General features: G+C 38.4%; 1 protein-coding gene across 1 annotated transcript in view; it reads left to right on the top strand.

Annotated features, from left to right (window-relative positions):
- The first annotated feature begins 3,779 nt into the window (after positions 1-3,779).
- The window catches only part of LOC122808183 (deleted in malignant brain tumors 1 protein-like), a 294,916-nt gene continuing 273,053 nt past the window's right edge, over positions 3,780-25,642 (top strand). The window contains exons 1-2 of the mRNA XM_044079151.1: positions 3,780-3,837; positions 4,064-4,384. Of these exons, the coding sequence (XP_043935086.1) occupies positions 3,780-3,837; positions 4,064-4,384 (379 nt within the window). The remainder of the gene's footprint in view (positions 3,838-4,063; positions 4,385-25,642) is intronic.

Genomic DNA, 25,642 nt, shown 5'->3' with positions numbered 1-25,642 from the left:
GCCTTGCCAGTGTTTGAAAGTCTAGCAGTGACAGGCATAGACCATCACTGGCAAATCAGGGTGGTCTGCGATCATGTCATCCCAGGTTGACAAATACTGAATCTCTTTGGAATGATGCCAATAGCTAAGCTAATTATTGAAATCAATCATTTTCCATTTATATTGTGGTATCCTTCTTGATGAGGGTAGAAGCTGCTCAATATGAGGATCATAGCCACCTGTGACATATATTCAGAGATCCATCATGTCTCTCTTCATATAGTCCAGGAAGATACATTTTAGGTCATTCATACCCACATGGGCTATGACTGAGTCAGGCTGGTACTTGTGTTTGAGTGACCTGAGTACCTGCAAGATATGGTAAATCCTGTCAACTCACTGTTACCCTTTCTTTATACAACCTTGTGAAGGGGGTGTCCATGTATCTCATGATGGAGTGTCCTATAACCAAGATGTATCTCTGCATACGTGAGTTTATGTGTCAAGACCTTATTTAGTGTGGAGGATGAGCTGTGTATGCTGACAAACTGATTGTCATTTGATTTGGCAGTATGTGAAAGCTGTGTCTCAATTTTCATTGTATAACTATATCTCTCACATACTGTATTTGTTTGATTCACAATTTAGTGGTTGTCAGTATACGTGCAACAATTACTACATCACCTCATGATGATGACTATGTCCACCAGGCTGGCAACAGAGATAGCAGGAAAGTGCCTACCATGGATTCAAGTTTTTTACTGTGTTTAATGAGGAAGAAAAGTGGGTAGATTTAACTGGACTGGGAGAATAGCCCATGGAGGAAGAATGGGGGCTACATTTAGTGTTAACTGCAATTCTCCAACAAGGTGATGCTGCTCTGTGGGCAACTCAGATGGTCCTAGAGCAGCTGTGGGACCACAGAAGGTGGCAGACATAATTATTATAAAGGAATTTTTAACTTGAATGCATTTGCATCTATACAGGGCACTGCTAACTGCCGCTGCATAGACAGCAGCTTAGCGCAAACACTGGGCTTATATAGAATCTGAAAAAAACACAACTTTTACAACAGTTAGGCCTACAGACCAATCAGGAAAACACAGAATAAGCTTTCAGCCATCAGCCCCTAACTCAAACTGGTTTGCTACAGCACATCTCTCACAAGCGTTCAGTCAGGAAATCATCTTAATGTAAAAATGTTAGTTTTAGAGCTGATGTCCAGGGAAACCACATATTCTAGATTCTACAGTCCTGTAAAACTAGCAGACACAATGTAATTAACTACTACAGCAGCAGTGGAAATAGTTCAGCTTTGAAACTCTACTAAAATATGACAAATTTAACTAAACAATACAGATTCTTATATTGTAAAAATAATCAGCAGAGGTGCAAAATGATAGATATTTTCATTCTTTTAGCAGTGGAAGGTTCATTTGGAGCAGATTCTCTGTAACTCTCAGGTGAAGTAGCCAAACCAAGGTCAGCTCTGGGGAACTGAGCACAAATCCATGCAAACAGTGGGCTTATATAGAGTCAGAAAAGCAAGTTTTACAACAGCAAAGCCTACAGACCAATCAAGAAAACACACAATATGCTTTCTTCTAGCAGCCCCCAACTCAGATGGGTTTGCTACATCACATTTCTGCCATAAGAGTGCAGTCAGAAAACCTCAATGTAAAAAAATCTTGATTTTAGAGCTTAAGTGCAGGGAAACCACACAATCTAGATACTATAATCCTATAAAACTAGCAGTTATAATGTAATTAAGTACAACAGCAGCAGTGAAAACAGTTCAGTTTTGAAACTTTCTAAAGTGTGAGAAATGTAACAAATAATATGGGATTCTTATAAAATACAGTAAAATAATCTGCAGAAGTGCAAGTGACAATTACTGTCTTTCTTTTAGCAGGAGAGAGCTTTAGATGCAGCAGACACTCTGCAACTCTCAAATTAGCTGAACCAAGAGCAGATCTGTGGAACTGAGCTTAAGACCAGTCCTAGAATATAGGAATAGAAGGGTCAAAAACTCACAAATATACAAACTAGTTTCAGATGGGTTAAAGGCACAGGAGATCAAATTGCTAAAATATGCTGGGTTATGAAGAAATTGGTAGAGTTCCAGAGTTGATTTACTTCTGCTTTATTGATTACTTTAAAGCCCTTAAACTGTGGTGTTGGAGAAAATTTTGAAAATTCTGTAGACTGCAAAAAGATTAAACCAGTCAGTACTAAACTGGATAAACACAAGTGACTGGGTTTGATTAGTGGCCCTGGCACTTGAAAAGCAAGGCATGGAGGGAGATAATGATTGAAGGAATGTAGCATTCTCACTTCTACCAGCATGATGGAGAGATCTGCACATCCATGTAGTCAGGTAAGGCAGTGCAGTCTTTATGGTGAAGACTTGATTGAATGCTGATGCTTCAATGAAAGGCATGGACTATTATGAGGCAACACTCTTTGTGGAATTGAAGGGAATTGCTATCATGGGTAGCGCATTGAATGCCCCTTCTTGGCACCTTGTCTTATCCTTGATGGTTGGCTGGATTATGATGCCTCCTAGTCATCTCTTACTCAGTGATGGAAACTAATTCATCAATTGATCAGGAGAGTCAGATGGTCAGCAGGCAGCAGGGAGAAAATGTGAAAAATAAAGAAATACAAATAAACCTCATATTATCATACACTGTGATAACATGATTCATTAGAGAAGACATGATGCTGGCAAACATTGGAGGCAAAAATAGAAGGAAGAAGCAAAGGCTAGGATGGACAGACAACATAACTAAAGAAATGAATATAAATTTACAACAACTTAAATCATTGGTTGATAAACTTGTCTGGAGTGTTAAAGTGCTTGCAACAACTTAGAGTCAGACTTGACTAAATAAGAACTCTTCTAACTATCTGTGGTGATGGACCACTTGTTTGCATCTCTGATATTCCAAGACGAGTACTTCTGTGAAACAATTGTAATATGCAAACTACAGTGCTTAAGAAATACAATAAAAAATCCACAACACTTGAATGATTTCTTTCTTGTGTTTCAGCACTTTGTCTTGAATTGTGCTGTAAGACAGGCCAAAACTGCATTGATATAACTCAATTAATCCTAGCAGCCCATAGAGGCCATGGAGTTCTAGATATATTTTTATACATTTTGTAGTATTTTTCCAACCTTTTGATTCAGTGATGGTGTTAACAAGTATCATGACTAAGAAAGGCAATTCCTTCTGTGCTATATTCTTTCAAGGAAGAAATATGTTCTGTCAAAGCTTTAATATTTAAAGCTGGCAAAAATAGTAATTCTCAACAAACTGAGATGTCAATTTCTTACAAGGGTACAAAATGGCATAGTTGAGAATACCTAGAAATACTGCATTATTTTCTACCCCAAGAGTAATAGTCACATCCTATTTACCCCCTGGCGTTGGATTGTGAATAAAGTGAAAGAACAAGTGTCCGTAATCATATGTTTGAAGTTGTTGCTGTCATACATGTAAGGATCTTATTTCTATTACCCTACCTAAAAAGTATCAGGGACAGATTTTAAATATTTCTCTTATATTCTTTGAAAGTTGCCAGAATAACAGATTGTGCATATGCAAGCATTTTCAGAAGGAATTCAAAATCTGAAATGCACTTGTCTGCCATTATGTAATGATTACAACAAAGCAATTCACCAGAAAACCACAAATCTTTTATGGAACACACCAAAAACATGAGGTAAGACTGGTGGCAGTTGCTTTTTATTTGGATTGTTTAAATGAATAGCCAAGTTGCCAAGCTATATAGAAATGACAGTAGAGGCATTAAAAATACCTTCACAGTCTAGTGAAATGAGAAAGTCAAAATGTATAGAATGCATATTATGCATGCTATCCTTGCACCTATGTGTGTTTCAGCATTATACATTAAAACTTTATCTAAACTTTAAGTACCAGAAAAACAATGTTAGTACCAACTTGGCAGAATAGTGCAACTACAGAAGTATGTATCAATAGAGATAAATTTGAAGATCCAGATAGTGTGCAGTGATGAAAAGTGAGATAGTTGAAGGGACTGTATTTTGTCTTTACAGGTGGAGATGGTGAAAATCTAAAACTGGTGAATGGAGGCAGTCCCTGTGCTGGCAGAGTGGAGGTTTATCATGCTGGAGAATGGGGAACAGTATGTGATGATGAGTGGGACATACGGGATGCTGCAGTGGTCTGTAAACAGCTGGGATGTGGTTCTGCTGTTGCTGCCCATGGAACTGCTCATTTTGGACAAGGGTCTGGAACCATTTGGCTAGATGATGTTGAATGTAATGGAACAGAGGCAGCATTGTGGAAATGTTCTTCAAGCACATGGGGAAAGTCTAACTGCAGACACAACAAGGATGCTGGAGTAATCTGTTCAGGTAGGCAACATAGGTGTATTTGCATCTGCTTAAATTATTTTTTACATAAACAACAACAAAAAATTAAACTACAAGCAACATGAAAAAAACATATAACCCATCTTCCAATATCATATCAGAAAGTCTGTTATAAAAATGACATTGAAAACAAAAATGGGCACCAGACCTTAGTTCCTATTGATGATGATGAATTCTGAAAATGTGTTACTAAATCACCACAAGTGTAAAACAGGTAGCACTAAATTCTTTAATATTTGAACAATTTATGTTTCCTGTCCTGCAGCTAGATCATCAAAAGAAATACAATGAAGTGACAATTTAAACAAGCATCATTGTCATTATTTTTATTAGTTGTTTTTAAGTAAGTAAGGAGGTGATACATAACAATCTGTAAGCCATGACCAGGGTCAACAGTATAGGTAAGGCAGAAGAACAATGAGAAACACAAAGGCAGTTTAACCAGAACTGCAAAGAGAGGACATTGAAGTACAAGACATCATTACTTGTTTCAAACATATCCTGTGTTAGCTGCTGTTAAGATTACATATAAATGAAATTATAAGGAAAAGAGCAATACAATACTTAGGACTATATCCAGAACTGACGCTACTGATTTGGATACGTGATACTGAAACTAATGCTGCTAACTTCACAGGCAATAGCAACTGAAAAAGAAAGTTCCACTGAAATGATTTAAATGTATTTCCATATCAGACAGAATGAGTCTCACAAGTTTAATGGCATTAAAAGTATGAAAGATCGTACCTATTATTGGTACTTTTTCATCTCTTCATAAAACCTTTCTTGCCATTCTGAATTAATCACAAAAGCAAATGTTTACCTAATTGGACTGCTGATGATCTGGTGAATATCTGTAACATCAGTGGTTAGTAAGGATACTGGACTATAATTTCCCCTTATTTGCCTGCTCCCCTTTGCCTCTTGGTGCAAAAGTAATTTTGCCCTATGTCACACATATAACCACCTTACCCCTTGTTCTGATGATGTAAGATCAACACCAGACAATGCCTCCCTTTTATAAAATTTTATAGGGAAGCCATTAGACATGCAGGCCTTCCCCCTCACTTTTTCTCAATGGCTCATTTCACTTTATGCATCCTTTTTCAAATCTTGTTATGCTGTGTTTTTATTTGTGTTTCCCTTACCTTTTGTTTATTGCTAGCATAGTTAAGTGAGGTTTTTGATACGTAGGTAGGTAGTTAGGTAGCTGTTGATAGGTGTGTATTTTTCTCTTGGTCACTTGTTTCCTACCCTTTGGTCTTGAGTGCGTGTTTTATTCTTTTTTACTGTAGTTTTGTGAGTGCATCTTAGCATAATAGTAGTAAGGAAAGTATAATAGCAGTAGTAAAAGTATATTATACAACGACCCCCCCATTAATATTCAAAAACGTGCATGCTGATTGGTCAGCATGCATGTTGTAAATCAGAGTTATAGTAATGGAAAAAGTTTTTCCATTAGTATAACTCTTTTTTTACGGCAACAGAGAACACAAGATCTCCGTTGCTTCACACTGTCTCGCTATGTTAAAGGAGTTTAACATAGCGAGACAGCTTTAAAAAAAACAATGGAGATTCTCAGTTGCTTTTTTTAAAGCTGTCTTGCTATGTTAAACTCCTTTAACATAGCGAGATAGTAAAAAGCAGGAGATCTTGCTTTCCAGTTGTTTTTCTACCATGTTAAATGGGTTTAACATAGCGAGACAACTTTAAAAAGCAACAGATTCTCAGTTGCTTTTTTCAAAACTGTCTCGCTATGTTAAATGGGTTTAACATAGCGAAACAGTTCGTAAAAAGTAACAAAGATCTTGCTTTCTCCGTTGCTTTTGCCTATAGCTCTGATGTACTGTGTAGGCATACACATGCGCAGTACATCAGAACTGCCGCAGAATACCAGACAGCTGCGGAAGGGCATCAAGGAGGCATTATACAATGCCATTATTTAAGAAAAGTAATTATTTTTTTTCTTAAATAATGTCATTGTATAATAGCAATAACCCACTTTTGGGTGTGAGTAATGCGGGATTTACCCACAGTTGTCTTTGTTTGGCCACACGGGCATCGCCTTCGTGACCAAACCACACCAACTGTGGGTAAATCCAGCATTACCCACACCCAGGCATGGGTTATTGCTATAATAGTAAATATAACAGTATACTAGTGGTTTCCTTGCTAACTCCTTAGTAATAGTATATATTTTTCTACATTTGGATATGAGAAAGTATTAAAAAATGTGTTGCCTGTGGGCATAAATTAACACTGCAGGATGTGCATGACAAATGAGTGTATTCTTTGGGAGTGATGCACCTGGACTCTTCATGTTCCATTTGTGAGGCGATTGGGTCCAGGGCTATTAATGAGCATATGGCCAAGTTTTTTCTCTCAAGGGCCTTCATCCTGCTGGCCCTTTGAATGTTTCTTCTTCTTCTTCAGCCCAAAGGTTGAGTTTAGCAAACATAGATTACAGGACTCCAAGTTATCCAACGGGGAACAGAAAAAGTCCTTCTCCCCTTCTGCTGAGGTACTTCTTCCTTGGGCCCACTGGCCCAGGAGATCCCACAACTTTCAAATGCCACCTATGCCCTGGCACTATTGGCTCTGACTCCTTAGAGCTGATCACCTTAGGTGCTGACCACCAGGAAGGCTCCATCACTGGCTTCAAGCTTCCCAGCCCCTTCCAGCTCAAAGGGGTTCCTTCAGGCAGAAAAGCTTGCCCTTTTTCACCCCTATCCTGCCAAAGCTGTCACTAGAGTCATCACCTTCCCCACCCCAGTTCTTACTCTCACTGGCTTGTACCCAGCAGATGGGTTCATCATAATCAAAAATTAAGCATTTTCATTTATTGATAATGTAGATGATATCACTCAGTTTAATAAAACTAAGTGCTTTCTTCTGCATTATTACTACACTTTTTCCTGAATACATAATTAAAATAATGTAACTTTACCAATCACAAATCACAAATCAGAATTACACCAAATTATACAATTTCTCATCAAATCATAATGTGTTTAAAAACATTTCAAGAAAATTATAAACATTACCAAACCAGATTCAAAGCTGATGCACAGCTATTGATTTTGTACACTTAATGTTGATTGCTTATTTTAAACATAGTGCCATAACCAAACCCAATTATAATTAACAAATAACTTTATTTCTAATAAAGTATTTAATTTACTGCATCTTCTCTGTTTATTCACCTCTTCCAGTACACTATCAATAAATATTAAAGCCTTTAAAAAACATAGAGGGCCAGATTCATAAATCTACAGCGATTTGCACGTGGTTGTGTACACGCTGTGGAAATTCTGATGTATTCAGTGAGCACCCTTAATCGGTGCTGCATGAAGATGTGCAACACAGCCTCGGGCTGTCCCTGTGACAGTGTTAAATGCTAATGAGGCATTCTTGGGAAAGGCATCAAAATGGAAAAAGGGGTGGGGAAAACAAGAGGCATCAGGGAAAAAGTTTAAAAGTGTTGCACCTGCACAGTCATTACTATGGGGACAGGAATACTCAATGTACAGCTATGTACCAGCACCAGTGTTACAACATGGATGACAAATTATATACTGTGGGACATTACAGCCATGGATATAGGATCTTCTGTTCTCTACCAGAAATAATTTTCTGCCTAAAGTCAGACCATGATCGCACCACTATATTTTGTCATAGAATAGGAATAGTATTTGGAGTGTTTGCAATGCATTTAAGAGTAATAATCTGACAAGAATTTCTTTCACTTCCCATTACAAGCATCAGCATTACATGACAATTGCATAAGTCTCACAACAGCATTATGGGAATTGGGGAAACACTGGACACGCTCTTAAATGCTGTAATGGCACCAACAGCAGTACAGAGATCAGGGGTGGAGAGAACCAGTTGACCAACAGAGAATACATTACTGTAATGGCACTGATGGTAGTACAGGAAACAAAAAGCAGGAGGGAGCCAATAGACCAGCAAGGCTGACCCCTGAAAGTGTCATAATGGCATAAACATCTTAAAGGGGATCAAAAGGTGAGACAATACTCTTAACCACAAAGACCTAAGTCATGCATGATGAAATTAGAATAAAGAATTATGCGGGATGGTGGGGGACCATGGGAAGATAAGGATGGGTACATGGACTGTAGTGTGTGTGTGTGTGTGTGTGTGTGTGTGTGTATATGTCAATGTGTGTGTGTGTGTGTGTGTGTGTGTGTGTGTGTGTGTGTGTGTGTGTGTGTGTGTGTGTGTGTGTGTGTATGTCTGTGTGTGTGAGAGTGATTGGAGGAGAATCCTATAGCTTAAGAGACTAGCAGGGCAGTACCACATTGTGCAGGTATGTCGTGGTCTTCACATTGTGGTGGTATCTGTGATGTAGGAAAAATGCAAATTAGCCAATAATGAGGTCCAGCCACATCATGGCTAGCATACTCCTGAAAAGCAAATGGGCACACCTTGCTTGAAAAGCCTTTGCACATACGAGCGCTAATGAATTCTAGAGAGAATATCTATATAATGCAATAATCTTATTTTTATTTTAATAATATAAATATGCTCAAAGATTCATCAATTTATTTTTTTACTAGTCTTGCAATGTAAAACGCTTGTCCTAAATAATGATTTACAATATAAACTAATTTTATGGTAGTGTAATCAAATTTATTATGTATTTCATAAAGAAATTTAATGAAGATAAATATTATAGAAGATCCTCTAATAAATCCACATTGTTTGCAAAATCCTCATGGAAAATTTCTGTTTACTTTACTGTACCTAAAAAAGTACCATGTGTTTGTTCTAGTAAGGTCTTCAAATTATACATTTTCTTATAAATAAAAGAAAGCCTAGATCTTATAGCTTGTATTAAGATTTGTTTACCTAAACAAGCTTTTACTTCTTTTGAAAATGCTCTTATTTTGAATTCTGTCAATATTATTATAATCTATATTACTGGAAGTATAAGGATATACCCCTTTTGTTGTCCATTTCATTATTTTTTTCATCCATTTTATTATTTCTATATTAAATTAAATTGTCCTGTCCTTACATACTTTCTTGGAACCAACAGATAAAATAGGTGTTAATTTTTCATCTCTGTCTTTTATGATTTCTGCTATCATTTTGTCCTGTTTTATACCTCCACCTGTTGATTAAATATCAAATACCATTTTCTGTGAGGAATAAAATCAAAAAAATGGAACACTCATCAAAAAGGAGGGTAAAAACAATGAATAAATAAAACAAAAAAACACTGGTGCTCTTAAAGAATTGGCTGCTGAGGCACTTTTAGCATAACAAAACACTTTCGTCAAAAGAAAATTACTTCTTCAGAAATAAATGTGAAATTTTTAAAAACCCCACTTTAAACACACATTTAAATTATATAACTAATATGTGAGCATATGAAATCAGTAAAAAGCTAAAGAGTCAGTACATGAAACTATGTAAATTATATATCTTCATGTATAAAATAATTTGGCAACACAGGTAAAAAATAATGTCCATTTTTTAAGTTTTAAAATACAAATTATACCACAGTGTTCATTCAAAGCAGGTAATTTATCTACACAGTATTATGCTACTATTAGAATTCTTTTGTTTCCAGCTGGCTATTAAATTCAATGCTTCTACTGACTGTTAACCCTTGGTCCAGAACATCAAATAAAAATATTTTATATTTCTAACAAATGTTTTTTGTGTTTATATAGTGCATATTAACAGCATATATTTGTTCATGCACCCTATCATAAAGAATGAACAAAAATATGTTGTTAAGGTAGCATCCATGAATGCTAATAGTTCAAATAACAAAGTGGACATCTATAAAGAATTCTCACTTGTGGAAGACATTGAAACTTGAACTAACATAAAAAAATAAAAAGCATACTGAATACATTCTTATTATTACAGTCATTTTAGGGAATAATAACTTTCATTACTTTAGAACTTACATAAAGGCTGTCATACTTTCACTTTTAATAAAAAATAACAGCTCACGTACAAGCCTGAACCAAAACTTAAGTATAAAGAATTTACCATTGTTTCTTTTAATATTAGCATAAATGATGCTGATATTATGTGCTACACGTATGACCCTAACTTCCAGTAAACTCAAGGATATACAAAGTAAATTGGAGGGCATAAAGAATTAATAAAATACCTGTAGAAGAGACTTAATCTAAAGTCTGACTGTTTAACTTCTGCTTGTATAATGTGTAACCAAATATCAATATTCTATAACAGGTAGTATGAAATCCAGGAAATGGAAATAATATTTTAGGCATTACAACCATGGATATATCATCTTCTGTTCTTTACCAGATACTGATTCCAGTTTAAAGTTAAACCATGATTACACCATTACCTTTTGTCATAGAATAGGAAAATTATTTGGGGTGTTTGCAGTGTATTTAAGAGTAATAATTTGACAATAACTTTTATTCACTTCCCATTACAAACATCAGCATTGCACATGACATAATTGCTATTTTTGGTGATCTGCCCGAAGGGGATGTTTATCTAAGTAACTATTCACTAACACAGTGGCACAATTAATAACATTGCCACCTCATAGTACATAGCTCTACTCTGGTTGTATCTTTTTCCTCAGTGGACTATACATTCCATCCTTGTATCTGAGTTTGATTATTCATGTACTCCAGTTTCCTCCAATGCCCAAGAGGCATAAAGAGGTCAACTGACATTCCTCTAATTTGCTGTAGGTTAGCATGACATATATGTGCATGCGTATGTGTGTGATAGTATCATTGCTTTTTAATTGCTGATGCAAACAATATAGCTGGGCACATACGCAACTCCTCTAGGTAAAAGTTAAAAAAAAAAACAGTTACCACGTCACTATCTTTCAAAAATAAAGCATAAAATGCATCACAATACATACAGACCTTCAGAGCTTCTGAGGGCCTGGCAGCCTCCGCTGTATAATTAGATTGTGACACAGGCTTAGTAAACGCATTTACCCTGAACCTCATCTATTCATAAAACTGGCAAATTCAAAGATGTGCACAGAAGATCACTGTATCTTGTGTAGAGCAGGGATCTAGGGATAGTATGGTAATTACTGCATTACTTTTTTTTATATAATCAACCCTCTGAGGTTTGCAGACAGTTGTTATAGTTTATGTGTGGACTGTGAACATTATGCCCATTATTTTATTAATTTTCCTTACAAACCTAAAGGTTCTGCACAAACGGTCACTACAGCTTGCCTAGGGGCAGTGTACTATTTTAGGAACAGCAGTTCGAAATACATTCCCGTGGCTGTTACATTTTTTTTTCTATTTTTAGACTCAGATATCAGATGCATACACAGATGATTATTTCCTCTGGACAGGGTAAAGCATCATGCTGTTATATACATATCCATTTGCTTATACTGCATTATACTAAGTTCCAATCAAACACAGAGTAGTTGTATTTCTATTTACATCTTGACATATGTTAGTATGTTCTATTTATTTTTTCAGTTTTGTCCAAGTCTGGCATCAGAGTGGTACACAGATGGTGACTATATTTTGAGTGTAGGGGTTGGCATCAAAGAAGTATACAGAATGGGACTGTATTTTTAGGGTAGAGGAGGAGGCATGTAATTTGTTTCTTAAACAGAAGCCACTTGAAAGATATGCTGTGGCCATTAGGGGATAATACATGCTGCATATTTGTTTATCAGAGGTCAAGTGAAATATATGGTGTTGCTATTTGTATCCTCATCCCAACCAAATTCTGGAGGAGTAGAAATTGATTGTCTTTTTAGGAAGTAAGTGTAGGGGTGCAAATGCTGTTCCCAGATATGATATATGTATCCTCACAATGAATTATAATTATTATATATTTATTTGTCTTTGTTTACTGGGAAAGTACAACTGGTTAATATCCATTTTCAGCAGAGGCCCAGGAAGAAAAGCTCCAATTGCTTACATTGCATTATTCAAAGTTCCAGTTAAACAGAGTAGATATATTTCTATTTACATTTACACATTCTAAGATTTTACAGAGGTGGAAGTTACTGAAGAGAATGCCCAGTTGCAACTTAGTGAATTGTAAAGGCAGCAATTATGTATAAAAATTGTTCTGTCATTTCAGTGATAGGATCAGTGTATTTTGTTTAAGGACAGTATCATACGGTGAACGCAACATCTCAACCTTGAAATGAGCATGGGCAGGACCAGGACTGTTAAGATGTTGTTTACTCATTGGTATATAACTATTGAGTTTGTCTGAGAGTTTTATTTGTGTGGGGATACAATTCCAGAGTTGAGCAACATATTGGGAGTAGACAGTCTCCTACAACATTATTTTACTTATTTGTAAGTAATAAGAATTTGTTACTAGAGCAGAGGTACCTTGCTGGAGAGTAGGGTAGCAATAAGTTATGTACTGCAGAGCAGTTTTCTGGATGATGAATGAGTCTGTACGCTGCAGTTAGTTCTGAATATGTTAGGTAGTTGTGTAGTTCAATCCAATTTAATTGCTTTAAGGTATGACAATGCTGGGTCCTATGAGGGAGATTGGTGGAAATTTAACTATTTTATTTTAGTAGGAGGCAAGTTTCATTCTCTGTGTATAGTTTAAGTTTGTTAGAATAAGAGCCATATAAAAGAGAGACGTCACTAAGAAGATGCTGGCAGAGTTTTCTTGTAGTATATGTAAGGAATCCATTGATCTTATAAAGGGAGCCTAATTTCTAGTGTGTAGATTTAATGTTGTGCAGTATATGGTGGTTGAGATGCTGCTGCACTGGCCCAGTAATCAAGGAGCCTCATTCCTCACCACTAGTACCGGTGAGGGACATGCACATTGGGGGGATGACAAGTACACACACAGTAAAGTACAATTTCCCTTAAGAGCACACAGAGATCACAGTCAGTCTTGGGCTGATTTCTCCCTCTTTCTCCAGATCCACATTAAGAATACCCACTAGCATAGCTATAGGGTTAAGATCTCAGCTGAGTGGTCAAGCCAAAACGTCCAGCATGCTCTCTGTCAAACCAGTGCTTCATGTCTCTGCCCAATTTGCTCACACACACACACACACACACACACACACACACACACACACACACACACACACACACACACACACACACACACACACTTTGAGATTTGATTTATATACAAACACACAGACACTACTGGAGAAGGCTGGAACAGGTTCACTAGTGATGCCCCCTTCTGCCCAGATTATAAGGTAGTAATCTCTGCCACCAACCACCCTTAATTATCAGCTTCTATATAATGCCCTTACAAAGGGTGACCAGTCCTACTGTGTATTGTTACTATTATCCAAATGGTAAGTCTGACCAAGATTAAGGCTATTGGAGTGGCCCATACAGTGTCATCAAATACATATGCAAGTACTCTCAGAGCTTAAATATCTCTAAACAAACCAGCCACAAATAAAATGTTTAAATATATTTAATAATAAATAATAAAAGAGCAAGACAATAATCAATAACTCAATACAGTGATTACAGAGTTGAGAAACACATGAAATATTTAAAAACAAAATTGCAGGACAGTCTCAAATACATACAGAAAACATCTAAACTAATCTGTACTATACTCCAGTCTATCTTCAAAAGAAATACTATACCTAAATCTTACTTACAGAGCAAGGCAAATACAGATGAGAAGTGCTGAATGGATATTTTCAGGTCCAAAGACAAGATGCAAAATGTCCAGGCTTTCTCTGAGAGATAGTTCTTAAAATAATAACAACACATTACTGATGGGTCAGCTGGATGACATCACTATTTGTCACCTCTGCTGTCAGTTCCCAGGCTAACAGAAACTTAAAATATAGCACGTCTGTGTCAAAAGTACTTATCTATCATCAGTTTGCCTAGAACTGGAAGTCATAAAACAGTTAAACACTTTTACATTTGAAACCTGTAATTATTTCTGTTTCCAGACAATAGAAATAAACCTCTAGCTGTAGACATCCTGTCTGTCTTGTAGCTGCCTTGAAACTGAGATAAACACAATCATAAAACTCTTTGCTTTTCTTGAGGGTTTGCAATCTAATTCTGTATATTCCAGCCTCTGCCATCAAAACATGCATTTGCATAGTCATATAGTTTATATACATTTCTGTTCTTTTCCAGTAGGGTACACTGTGATTACATACTTGAAGTTCAGTACATTACATACAGTTCAACACACACCCTTCTGCAGCAGTAGTTTCATATCCACATAACATATACTTCTCTTACATTTGTAAGACAAGCATACGAATCATGTTAATACTCACAAATTATATAGAATTATTTACAAAATTTTAGCTAGCTGGGCTGGCAGCCTCACATCCCCCCCTAAAAACTCAAACTACTTTGTCAAGTAACCCTTGCTTGAGAGAGTTGAACCTATCTGAGAATACCTTACCCCATTCCCTGTCTTGAGAGCCCATCTGCATTGGCATTGCTATCCCGGTGCTGCACTGACATATCATATGCTTGCAACCCTAGGCTCCACTTTAGTAGCATGGCATTTTGCTGGAAGGCTCAATGTAGGCATTTTAAGGGATTGTGGTCTGTTACCACAGTGAATGTCCTTTCATACAGATAAGGCTTAAGTTTCTGCAGTGCCCACACTATGGCTAGGCATTCCTTTTCTCCAGCTGCATAGCATTCCTCCCTGGGTTGGAGCCTATGACTGAGATAAACCACTGGGTGCTCTTCTCCCTCTTAAGACACCTGGCTAAGTGCAGCTCCTACCCCATGGTTTGAAGCATCCACCTGCACAACAAATTATTTGCTGTAATCTGGACTGGCTGATACAGGGGGTCCTCCCAAAGCTCCTTTAAGCTTCTGGAAAGCCTGCTCACATGCTGGGATTTACACTACCTTATCTGGCCTGTTTTTCCTTGTCAGGTCTATGAGGGGAGCAGCTATGATACTATAACTGGGGGATTAACTTTAGTACCTTGCTGTCCCTAAAAATGCCCTCACCTGCTTTTTTGTAACAGGGGCAAGCCATGGCTGAATGGCTTCCACTTTGGCAGGTTCTGGCCTGATCTTACAACTCCCCACTCTATGTCCCAGGTATGAGACCTCTGCCATACCCATCTGATATTTGTTGGGCTTAATGGTCAACCTTCCCCTCTGTAGTCTTCCCAGCACCTCCCAGACATGGTGAAGGTGCTCTTGCCAGGAATGGCTGTAGATGGAAATATCATCTAGGTAAGCAAGGGCAAAATCTCCTGCTCCTGCTAGGATATGATCTACCAGCCTCTGGAAAGTCACTGGGGCATTTTTCATCCCAAACGGCATCTTTGTGAACTCATACAACCCAAAAGGAATCACAAAGGCTGACCTCTCTCTAGCACTGGGAGTCAAGGGCACCTGCCAGTAACCCTTGGTAAGATCAATGGTGGTAAGACACATAGCCCCACTCAGCTGCTCTAGGGCTTCATCTGTCCTAGGCATGGGATAAACATTTGACTCTTTGTGACTATTTAATTTCCTGTAGTTCACACAGAACCTGGTGCTGCCATCCTTTGGTACCAGCACCACCGTGAGGCCCAGGGACTGCTGGACTCCTGAATTACCCCTAGTTCCAACATTTCCTGTATCTCCTCCCTCAGAGTCTTCCTAACTCTCTCAGGCACCCTCTAAGAGGCCTGCTTAATAGGCCTTTGGTGTGCTGTATCCACATGGTGCTGCACTAGGTGGTTTCACCCTTGTTTCCCAGTGAACATGTCCACAAACTCCTGTAACACTGCTCGGATTTGTTGAACCTTGGTAGGGGATAGCTGCTGGGACATTGCTACCCCTTCCACTGAGGAGTCAGTCTGAGCCTCGCTGAGGAGATCAGTCACCAGATCCCCCGCAGACTCCTCCTGCAATCCACTGCAAATACTCAGCACAAGGGCCTCCCTATCATGGTAAGGTTTCATCATGTTAACATGGTACAATGCCTCCTGCCTAGCAGTTTTACCATGTAGTTAACATCACTGACCTTCCTTACCACCTTGTAGGGTCCTTCCCAAGCTGCCTGCATCTTGTTATGTCTGACAGAAATGAGAATCATTACCTGCTGCCTTACAGCGTACTCAAGCATTCCTGTCATACCAGACCTGTTTCTGCTGTTGTGCTTCTGCCAGGTTCTCCTGGGCCAAGCCCACAAGTTTCCTGAGCCTTGTCCTGAGGTTTAGGACATATGCTACAACAGACTCCTTGTGGGATTCACACTCACCCTCCCACTTATCTCAAATTAAACCTAGATGTCCCCTCAACCTATGCCCATACAACAACTCAAAGGGTGAAAAACCTGTGGATTCCTTGGACACCTCTCTGTAAGCAAACAACAGGTGGGGCAAATATTTGTCCCACACCCTCTTGAACTGGTCTGCAAATGCCCATAGCATGGTCTTGAGTGTAGACTTTAACCTCTCAACAAGACAATTAGTCTGGGGATGGTAGGGTGTGGTCTTTAGGTGCTTCACCCCACAGTACTTCCAAAGACAAACCAGCAGGTCTGACAAGAAACTGGCACATCTGTCAGTCAGTATTTCTTTTGGGAAACCTACCCTGCTGAATATCTCTAACAAAGCATTTGCCACCTTTTCTGCCTCAATGAAGGATAGAACCACTGCCTCAGGGTATCTGGTAGCATAATCTACTACCACTAGGATATACTTTTTCCCTGTGGAACTTGGGATACTCAGAGACCCTACAATATCCATAGCTACCCTCTGAAATGGTTCCTCAATCACAAGCAAGGCATCAAAGAAGCTTTCACCTTGTGTCCTGCCTTGCCTGTTTTGGCACTGCTCACAGGTCCTGCAGTACCCCGTTACATTTCTGGAAATCCCAGACCAATAGAGGTTCTGCATAATACATCTCATTGTACACTTTATGCCCATATGACCTGCAAAGGGAATACCATGGGCTATGGCTAGAAGTGTCAGATGGTAGGCTCTGGGCACTACCAACTGCTGTATTCTCTCAACCTCTAGCCCTCCCTCAAGGGTCCACTCTCTGTAGAGTAATCCTTTGTCCCAGTAAATAGATTCCCCATTCTCTTGAGAATCAGCTGCCTTACTAGCTACCTCCCTCAGGCCTTGTAACTTAGGGTCTTTAGTCAGTAGTTTAATATCCACATAACATATAGTTATCTTACATTTGTAATACAAGCATATGAATCATATTAATATTCACAAATGACATAGAATTATTTACAAAATTTCAGCTAGGTGGGCTGTCAGCCTCACAGTGGTCATATATGAGTTTGTCATCTAATATAATACCTAAACGCTTACTGTGCATTACAGCTTCAATGACAATATTACTTGCTGACTTTATGGTAAAAGATTGCTTTTGATTTTGGCAACTTTTTGAGTTGAAAAGCATTAACTTAGTTTTCTTGGGGTTGAATAGAAGGTTTAATTCTTTGAGCCAGGTTTCTGCAGAGGAGAAAGAATTTTGGGTAATATCTTGGAGCATTTATTGTTGAGGCTGCAAATATTAATGTTGAGTCATCTGCATACTGAACTAGACTAGCATGGTGAGTAGAGGTGTGGATATCATTAATAAATATATTAAATAGAAGATGACCCAGGACAGATCTCTGAGGGACACCTCTAGTAACTGGTTTAAAGGATAAATAAGTTTGCTACCATTTAATGGCTTGCTGCCTTCCAGATAGATAACTAAGAAACCACATGTAGTATTGTGAAAGTTCTATTGAAGAGAGTAAAATGAGTGCCTCCCTGACATCTCAGATGCTCAGGTAAGATCCGCCCTCTCCAAAGCAAAAAACACAGCATCAATGGGACCAGACGGTGTCCCAGAACTCCAAGAAGAGCTAAACCCAAACATAAAACTACTGTTCAATCTCAGCCTTACTACAGGATATGTGCCCAAAGAGTGGCGTACAGCAACAGTGGTCCCTCTCCATAAAGGTGGTGCCTCAACGGATCCTGGAAACTATCGCCCCATAAGCCTGACTAGCTTGGTCTGCAAAGCTATGGAAAGGATCATCATGGACCTCATAAATAAAGATATTGGGGACCTACAGACACTGGATCCTACCCAGTTCGGCTTTGTTAAGGGCAGATCCTGCCTCTTAAACCTGGTTGATTTCTTTGAAACAGTCACCAAGGTCATTGACGAGGGAAAGGTGGTCCACACAGCCTACCTGGACCTCGCAAAAGCCTTCGATACAATACCCCACTCGGGCATTATAGATAAGCTCACCAGCTTAAATATAAACCCCTATGTCACTAGATGGATTGCAAACTGGCTCAAGGACAGAACCCACATGGTTGAATTGCTGGAGCCATGTCAGACTCCAAACCAGTTACAAGTGGTGTCCCACAAGGCTCAGTCCTGGGACCTCTCTTGTTTGGTATATATTTCTCGGAGGTACAGGCCAACATGGAAGGACTGTGGCTGACCAAGTCCGCAGATGACTGCAAACTGGGCACCATAATCGACTCTCTAGCCGACACAAGCTTCCTCCAAAAGGTCCTCATAGAAACAGACAACTGGTGCCAGAGCCATGGCCTCAAGCTAAATGCCAAAAAGTGTATAGTCATCCCCTTTGGCAAAAACAGTGCCACAAATTACCACATAGGTGGTAATCCATTAAGTACAGAAGAAGTAATTAGGGACCTGGGGACCCAAGTTGATAGCAATCTCTCATTTGACAACCACGTGGCCAAAGTGGTTAGAAAAACATTTTATATAGCCCACCTAATCATGAAGGGATTCACATCTAGATCAGGGGAGGTCATCATGCCTCTTTACTCATCCCTCATCAGGCCCATAATTGAGTACAATGCCCCTTTTGGGATGTACCTTACCAGACACCTGCAGCAACTGGAAAGACCCCAAAAGTACCTCACCAAGAAGATCAAAGGGCTCAAGACAGATGCCATATGCTGCCCGGTTAAAGAAACTCCAGCTCTACTCAGTGGCATACCACCTGTTCAGAGGCAATCTGTGCCTGATGTATAAAGCCATGTCCAACCCGGAATTAATGGACATGCTGCACCTCAGAAAATCCAAATCCCATCGAGCTACGCGCTCGAGAGACTTGAACCTCAGCACTGAAATAAATAGGACATGCTGGAGGGACAGATTCATAACCCAGAGGCTCCCTTCACTCTGGAATAAAATCCCAGTCCAGGTTAGGCAGAGTCCCTCATTGACTCTCTTCGAGAGGAATCTTGATGAGTGGATGGGAGATCGTAGGTTTACCTCGGGTATCACTTCTGTGTCACTGTTAGACAGAGGCACAGTATACTAACCTCGAAAAAGGGCATAGCAAAATAAATTTAAAATGGGTGGCGAAAGCCAAACACACTCTGGCTAGGCTTATAAATGCCCTAGGGCAGATAGCCTAGTATGAACCTATGAACCTATGAACCTATGGTGTGAGACAGTTGTAAATGCCTTTGACAAGTCTAAGAACATGGTGGTTGATTTATTACATTGGTAAAATGTAGTAGGGCAGTTGTGGTGCTCTGCTGAGGCCTAAAGCCATGTTATATTTCTGACAGTAGGTTAATTGAGGATAAGCATTGCACCAGCTGCATATGGATGCATTTCTGACATATTTTGGAGAGGGGAGAGAGAATCACTATTGGTGTGCAGTTATTAAACTCTGTAGATGTTCCACCTTTGTTCAGTGGTATGATGTATGAATTTTTCCACGGTGATGGGACATATTTTTCTGCTATGGACCTATTAATCCATATGGACACAAGGATGGCTATGACTTCTGTGGCCATTTTTAGGTAGTCTGAAGGTAGCTGGTCTAGAGATATGGAAGTGGTTTTTAGTTTAAGGATCATCTTCCTTATGAGCGAGATAGTGACTGGACTAAAAGAGCTGTGGGTGGATTTGATTGGACAGGGGAAGAGGGGGGGTGTATTAGTGTCTAAGAGAGATAATATTGATTGTATAAACTAGAAATTAAATTGTCTGGGGATAGAGTCTGTCATAGTGCCTGTTTTGGAAGAAGGAGTGGTGATCTTGCCACGGTGGAGTAGTTTATTTAGTGATGTCCAAAAATGTTTTGGGTTGTTTTTATGTTTTTATTGTAGGTTGGTATAGTATCTTTGCTTATGCTGTTTGACATGGAATTTTGTAAGGTTTCTATGATGTCTAAATCGCTGGAATGCATCTTAGGTTTTATTTTTATACCAATTTTTCCAGACTTTTTCCCTTTTTGTCATGATTTTTTTGTTTGTTTCTTTTGCTAGCCATGGTGTGGGGTTTGACTTTTCTCTTTTATTAAGTTCTGGTGCTAGATAATTTAACGTATGTAAGAATACATTATTAAAGTGTTCAAGTGTTCTACAGTGGTATCTAGCAGTATTGTTCTAAGTATATTCCAGTTATATTGTTTTAGAGATTCACAGGAAATATCTTTTCTGAAATTGGTTGCATTTCATATTTGATTATATGCAGTATGTTTATCTATGTTATGGCGAGTTCTAATAGCATACATTGATGTGTGGTCACTTATGTTATCTGAGAGGCCTACTGTTGTCAGTTTATTTGGTTTGTTTGTAACAATCCAGTCTAATGTTGAGTGTCTTCCTGAAGTTTTATTGATTCTAGCAGGTGTGGCTGTTAATTGACTGAAGTTGAACAAGTTTATGAATTCAGTGGGGATAGAAGAACTGATGAGTTGCCAGTCTACATTTAAGTCTCCAAGTATTATAATTTCAAGGTTAATTTGTTGAGATATCGAATACATGATGCTTTCAGCAGTATCAATGCTATTCCTGGTGGTATATAAATTGCTGTTAAACATATAGCTTTCCTAGTGTTGATTTTTAGGAGTATTATTAGAATTTCAGCATTGTTAAATGTGGGTATTACCTGTGGAAGTAAGGTGATGATTAGGGAATTTTTAAAGGTGATTGCTACACTGCCTGCATGCTTGTTTGGTTTGTCATTCCTAAGTATATTGTATCATGTTGGTATCCTTTATTTCGTGTTTAACCAGGTTTCAGTAGCTATGACTACATCAGAAGTGTATGTCGCAAGGTAGGCATTTATGTCATGGATTTTATTACACATGCTTCTTAGATTTACATTTAGTAAGTTGAGTTTGGGTTCTGTTTTTTGCTGAGATGTATTAGGTGACTAGTTTATTTTGGGGTTGGAAGTGATGGTTTTATTAACAGTGGGACCAGGGTTGGAGTGAATATGATTACTAATTTTTTGAATTGGTATTTTACAGAGGGAAGAGTGTGGCCAGTTATATTTTGGTCTAGATTTGGTATTTGATTGTAAATTTAGATACTTAGTTTTGTGATATTTATAGGCAAATAAATCAGATACGGTTTGTTTGTAAAGATAGGTTTTTAGGGAGAAAGGCAGTCTGGGTAGATGTTGATGTTTCTTGTGAGGACTGGTTGAAGTCTTAAGTATTTTACGGAGGTGGATTTAATAACTGATGATGAAGGCTAGTAGAGTGATGAAGAATAGTAAAATAATCTGAGTTAGGAGTATCTTATTTTACTTGGGCTTTATATTTGTTGTAAATTAGGATTAGAAAATATTAGGAGGACACTTGGTTAGTTGAACAGATGTAATTTGATAGTTATAGGTGGCAAGGATAAAGACTGTTTGAGGGAGAGTCTTGGGTGGTAAACAATTGTGGGTGTTACTATTGGGGCAATTCTATTGATTGTTTTCTTCAGGAGGGATCTGATGGTATTGGTTTGAAAAATATGTGGGTGGTGTTATGGAACTATAAATATAGAGTAAGGGGATGGTGGGAATTGGTGGTAGGGTGGGGGAGCGGAGTGATCCTGAACATTAGTGAGGCTGAAATCCTTGGCAAAGAGACAGAGAAAAAAGATTTAGTGACTTTACTTAAACATCCACAAATCTGCTGAGAGACATAAGTAAAAGGAAAAATGCAGTTTAAAAGGTCTCTGAACTAGTAGATAAAAGTTCTTGATTTTGTTGCTCTAGGACACAGTTTTAGCAAGAGAGATAGTCCAATATCACCTTGCCCTGACTAATGGTGACAATAGTAAAAAAGTGCACTTCACTGTTTGAATAACTGTATAATGTAAGGAGGCTTCGAAGTAGAAATGCCACCCGAACCCCCCAGATCAGCAAAACAATGAGAACAAAATAAGCCAGAATGCAGTGGAAAATTGCTGGCTCAGAACTTGAAATGGTTACACAAGAAAAGTAATAAACTTAAGGAAGGGAAACAGTGGACTGCTAAAAACAATTAATTAAGCACAGTTGAAGGAGAAAATACCAATGGCACTACTGTGGTCTAAGAAGATGGAGCTATTATAATGGACAGAGTTATTTGTTTTAGACCACCATAATATTTATAATTTATATAAAAATATAGCCCAGAAACTGGTGTTCAAACTGCAGACTTCACTGTTGCATATATATCTATTTTCTTGCAAGTACACTTTTATAGCAAAATAAAAGCAGCTAAAAGATGCAGTTGAGTGTACTGAATCAATGTTGACTGTGCACTAAGCTCAGAGCTGAAAGTGGTTTATTAGCTGTTAAATAAATTTGTTAAAGTCAGACTGTAAAAATCATCTGGCATTAAAAATAATGACAGTCAATAACAAACAATAATGCAGGAGAACTCAAGTATCTTATACTCTAATGTACATTAGGAGGCAAAAAACCATACACAAACTTGTACAGAATTTTGTCTGGTTTATTGGTGTCACATAGGGTTTTTTTATACACTTCACTATCAGTTTTTGCCCACCTCACTGACGTGGTCAGTGACAGGGTCTTTACATCATAGTAACTTATGAAAAAGTGCTGAGATGGTGTTTTTCAAAAATCTTTTTCCCATGAGAATGTTACAGCCTTGCAAGCACCTGGTCAGTCACAATGTCCTTCCGAGGATGTAGCCAATTCAAGGCTCTTAGATTAGTTCGAATACAATGGGTGCATGTCTTCTTTAATGCTTTTCTTTGTTCCTTCTCTTGCTTACCAGCTGGACACTATCTCTGATAGTGTGCACAAGGCTATTCTTCTGGTGGAAGCAGGAAAAGATACACATGCAGACAGATTTATTATTTTCTAACTTTGCAAAATAATCTTTACTGACAGACATGAGCCAGGCTGTGCTTGAACACTGCCAAGGCCAAATTTCTGATTACACTGCAGCTTATGCTTCAAGCAATAATATGCAAGTTTATTTCTACTATTATTCTAGTAAAACAGAATTAAATGCATTACATTTCATACTATTTTTCAACCTTTGTTCCCTATATAGATTTGAGCACATTTATTCCTGTCTAAAGCACACATTTCTCTATATATCTGACCACACAACTTATATATGTCTGAATGTTTAAATACACATTTTCCTAAGCAGCATATATGTAAATATATATTTTTCTAGGCAGCATGTATGTAAATATATTTTCTGGGCAGCACATATGTGAATATATATATTTTTCTAACATTCTCCCTCCTGTTAATGCATTTCATTCTATTTGAAACATAAACAGTATCATTTCATTCCTTAGCCTTTTCCTTTCAAGGACTTTCAGCTAAGTAAGTCATTTGTTTTATATTTCAGATAGGCTTTCACTTGGTATCAACAAATTCAATTCCATATCCTGGTACATAGTTTCAGTTACTGATATGTCAACTAGGTCTTTAACTAATTTTTTCACACAGGGTATCCCGCAGCAGACACATGCTCCAATTATGAGCAGTACTACACAAATTGCAATCAGAATGTTCATAAGGACCGACCCCCACCCCCCAAATAGATTCTGGAAAAAGTTCGTCAGTGGGTTTGGGCCTGGTTCTGCCATTGCTGACACCTGCTGTATTACCTCCAGGTGATCATTGATTTCATGTTGGTTATCTGGAATGTACGCACAGCATTCTTCTTTGATAAGCGCGCACGTACCACCTCTCGCCGCTAGGGTGAAGTCGAGAGCCATTCGGTTCTGTAATACGACTGTTCTCATTGCATTCATTTCATCAGTCACAAGTTCGAGAGCGGAAAAAGTTGCATTGCTCATTACTTCGAGGAGTTTTGACAATTTCCTCAGTTCCCAAATCGATTTAACTGCTCCGTAGGCTGGGAATATCCCAGCCCAGGATATAACACTGTCACTCAAGTCCATATGGGTCAACTTTTCTTTGTCCTTCACAGCTGAATGATCCTTCCAGCTTGCTTTAATCTTACCCACTGGATTAGCAGGTTTTCTGACTGTATTCTCGGCTTGCTGAGCTACGTTTCTCACATTACGTATTTTACCCAGGGGCAATTCTGCAGTATGTCTTATGGCTGGAACCAGATAACCCAAAAAGCAACTGCCGGACCAATTCTCAGGTAACCATTTATAGGCCTTTTTCCCACAAACAAAATAACAGTTTTCTACTTTAGTACTGATGCGGGTTAACCCTGAATGAAACATTTTTTTATCTATAACAGATAATTGTCTATATATTTCAGGAGTTTTTTGCACATCTCTCAATGTTGTTTTCATCAAGCTTAAATACGAACCATAGTTCGTGCTACAACTAGTACCTTGGTCTACAGGTTTTATATAACATTTGTAAGACACAGTTATGTTACAGTTACTCCAACCAACCTGGAGTGTATCATTTTGACAAAACAAACAATTCCTTTCTGAGTAACGGGTAAATATAATGCCACTTTGTCTTGTGATCTCACAGTACCTGTATCAAATAATAGGTTTTCCCAAGTTTCATTTATCCCCAAGGGGACAGCAGACATTAAAAGTCCTCCATATGCTGTGGGTATTGCAGTACAAACCCAGCAATTTGAAACGTTCATAGTCTCTACATAGACTCGTTTCATAGCCAGGTATGTGTTGAAGTTCGGGTGCCAGTCTATAGCCAGTCCTTCATCACGTTTTACCAATTTCATTTCTGTAGTTATATGTAAGAAAAACCATAACAACAAAAAGGTCACTACAAACATAGTTAATAAGTGTATGATCAGTAGGCCAGTGAACCAATGTCTTTGGGGTTGTTTCGCATTTTTATTCACTCTGCCTCTGGCCATCCTGTTTCTGTGGTATGTCAGTTAAAAAACGTTTATCCAGTTTAAATTCTTTAAACGGTTTACAATGCGTCAAATGAACCCAAGATGATCTCTCAGCAATTTTTACTGCAGTAGGTGTTGCCAATAGTACCTGGTACGGACCTTTCCACTTTGGACTCGCCCAGTTCTTTCTTTTGATGACTTTCAGCCAGATCCAGGACCCCGGGGTCAGCACGGCCT

The sequence above is a fragment of the Protopterus annectens genome, chromosome 8.part0 (genome assembly GCF_019279795.1).
Source record: "Protopterus annectens isolate FY-2018-M chromosome 8.part0, PAN1.0, whole genome shotgun sequence".
Lineage (NCBI taxonomy): Eukaryota > Metazoa > Chordata > Ceratodontiformes > Protopteridae > Protopterus > Protopterus annectens.
This window is presented reverse-complemented; position numbering and strand designations above follow the sequence as displayed.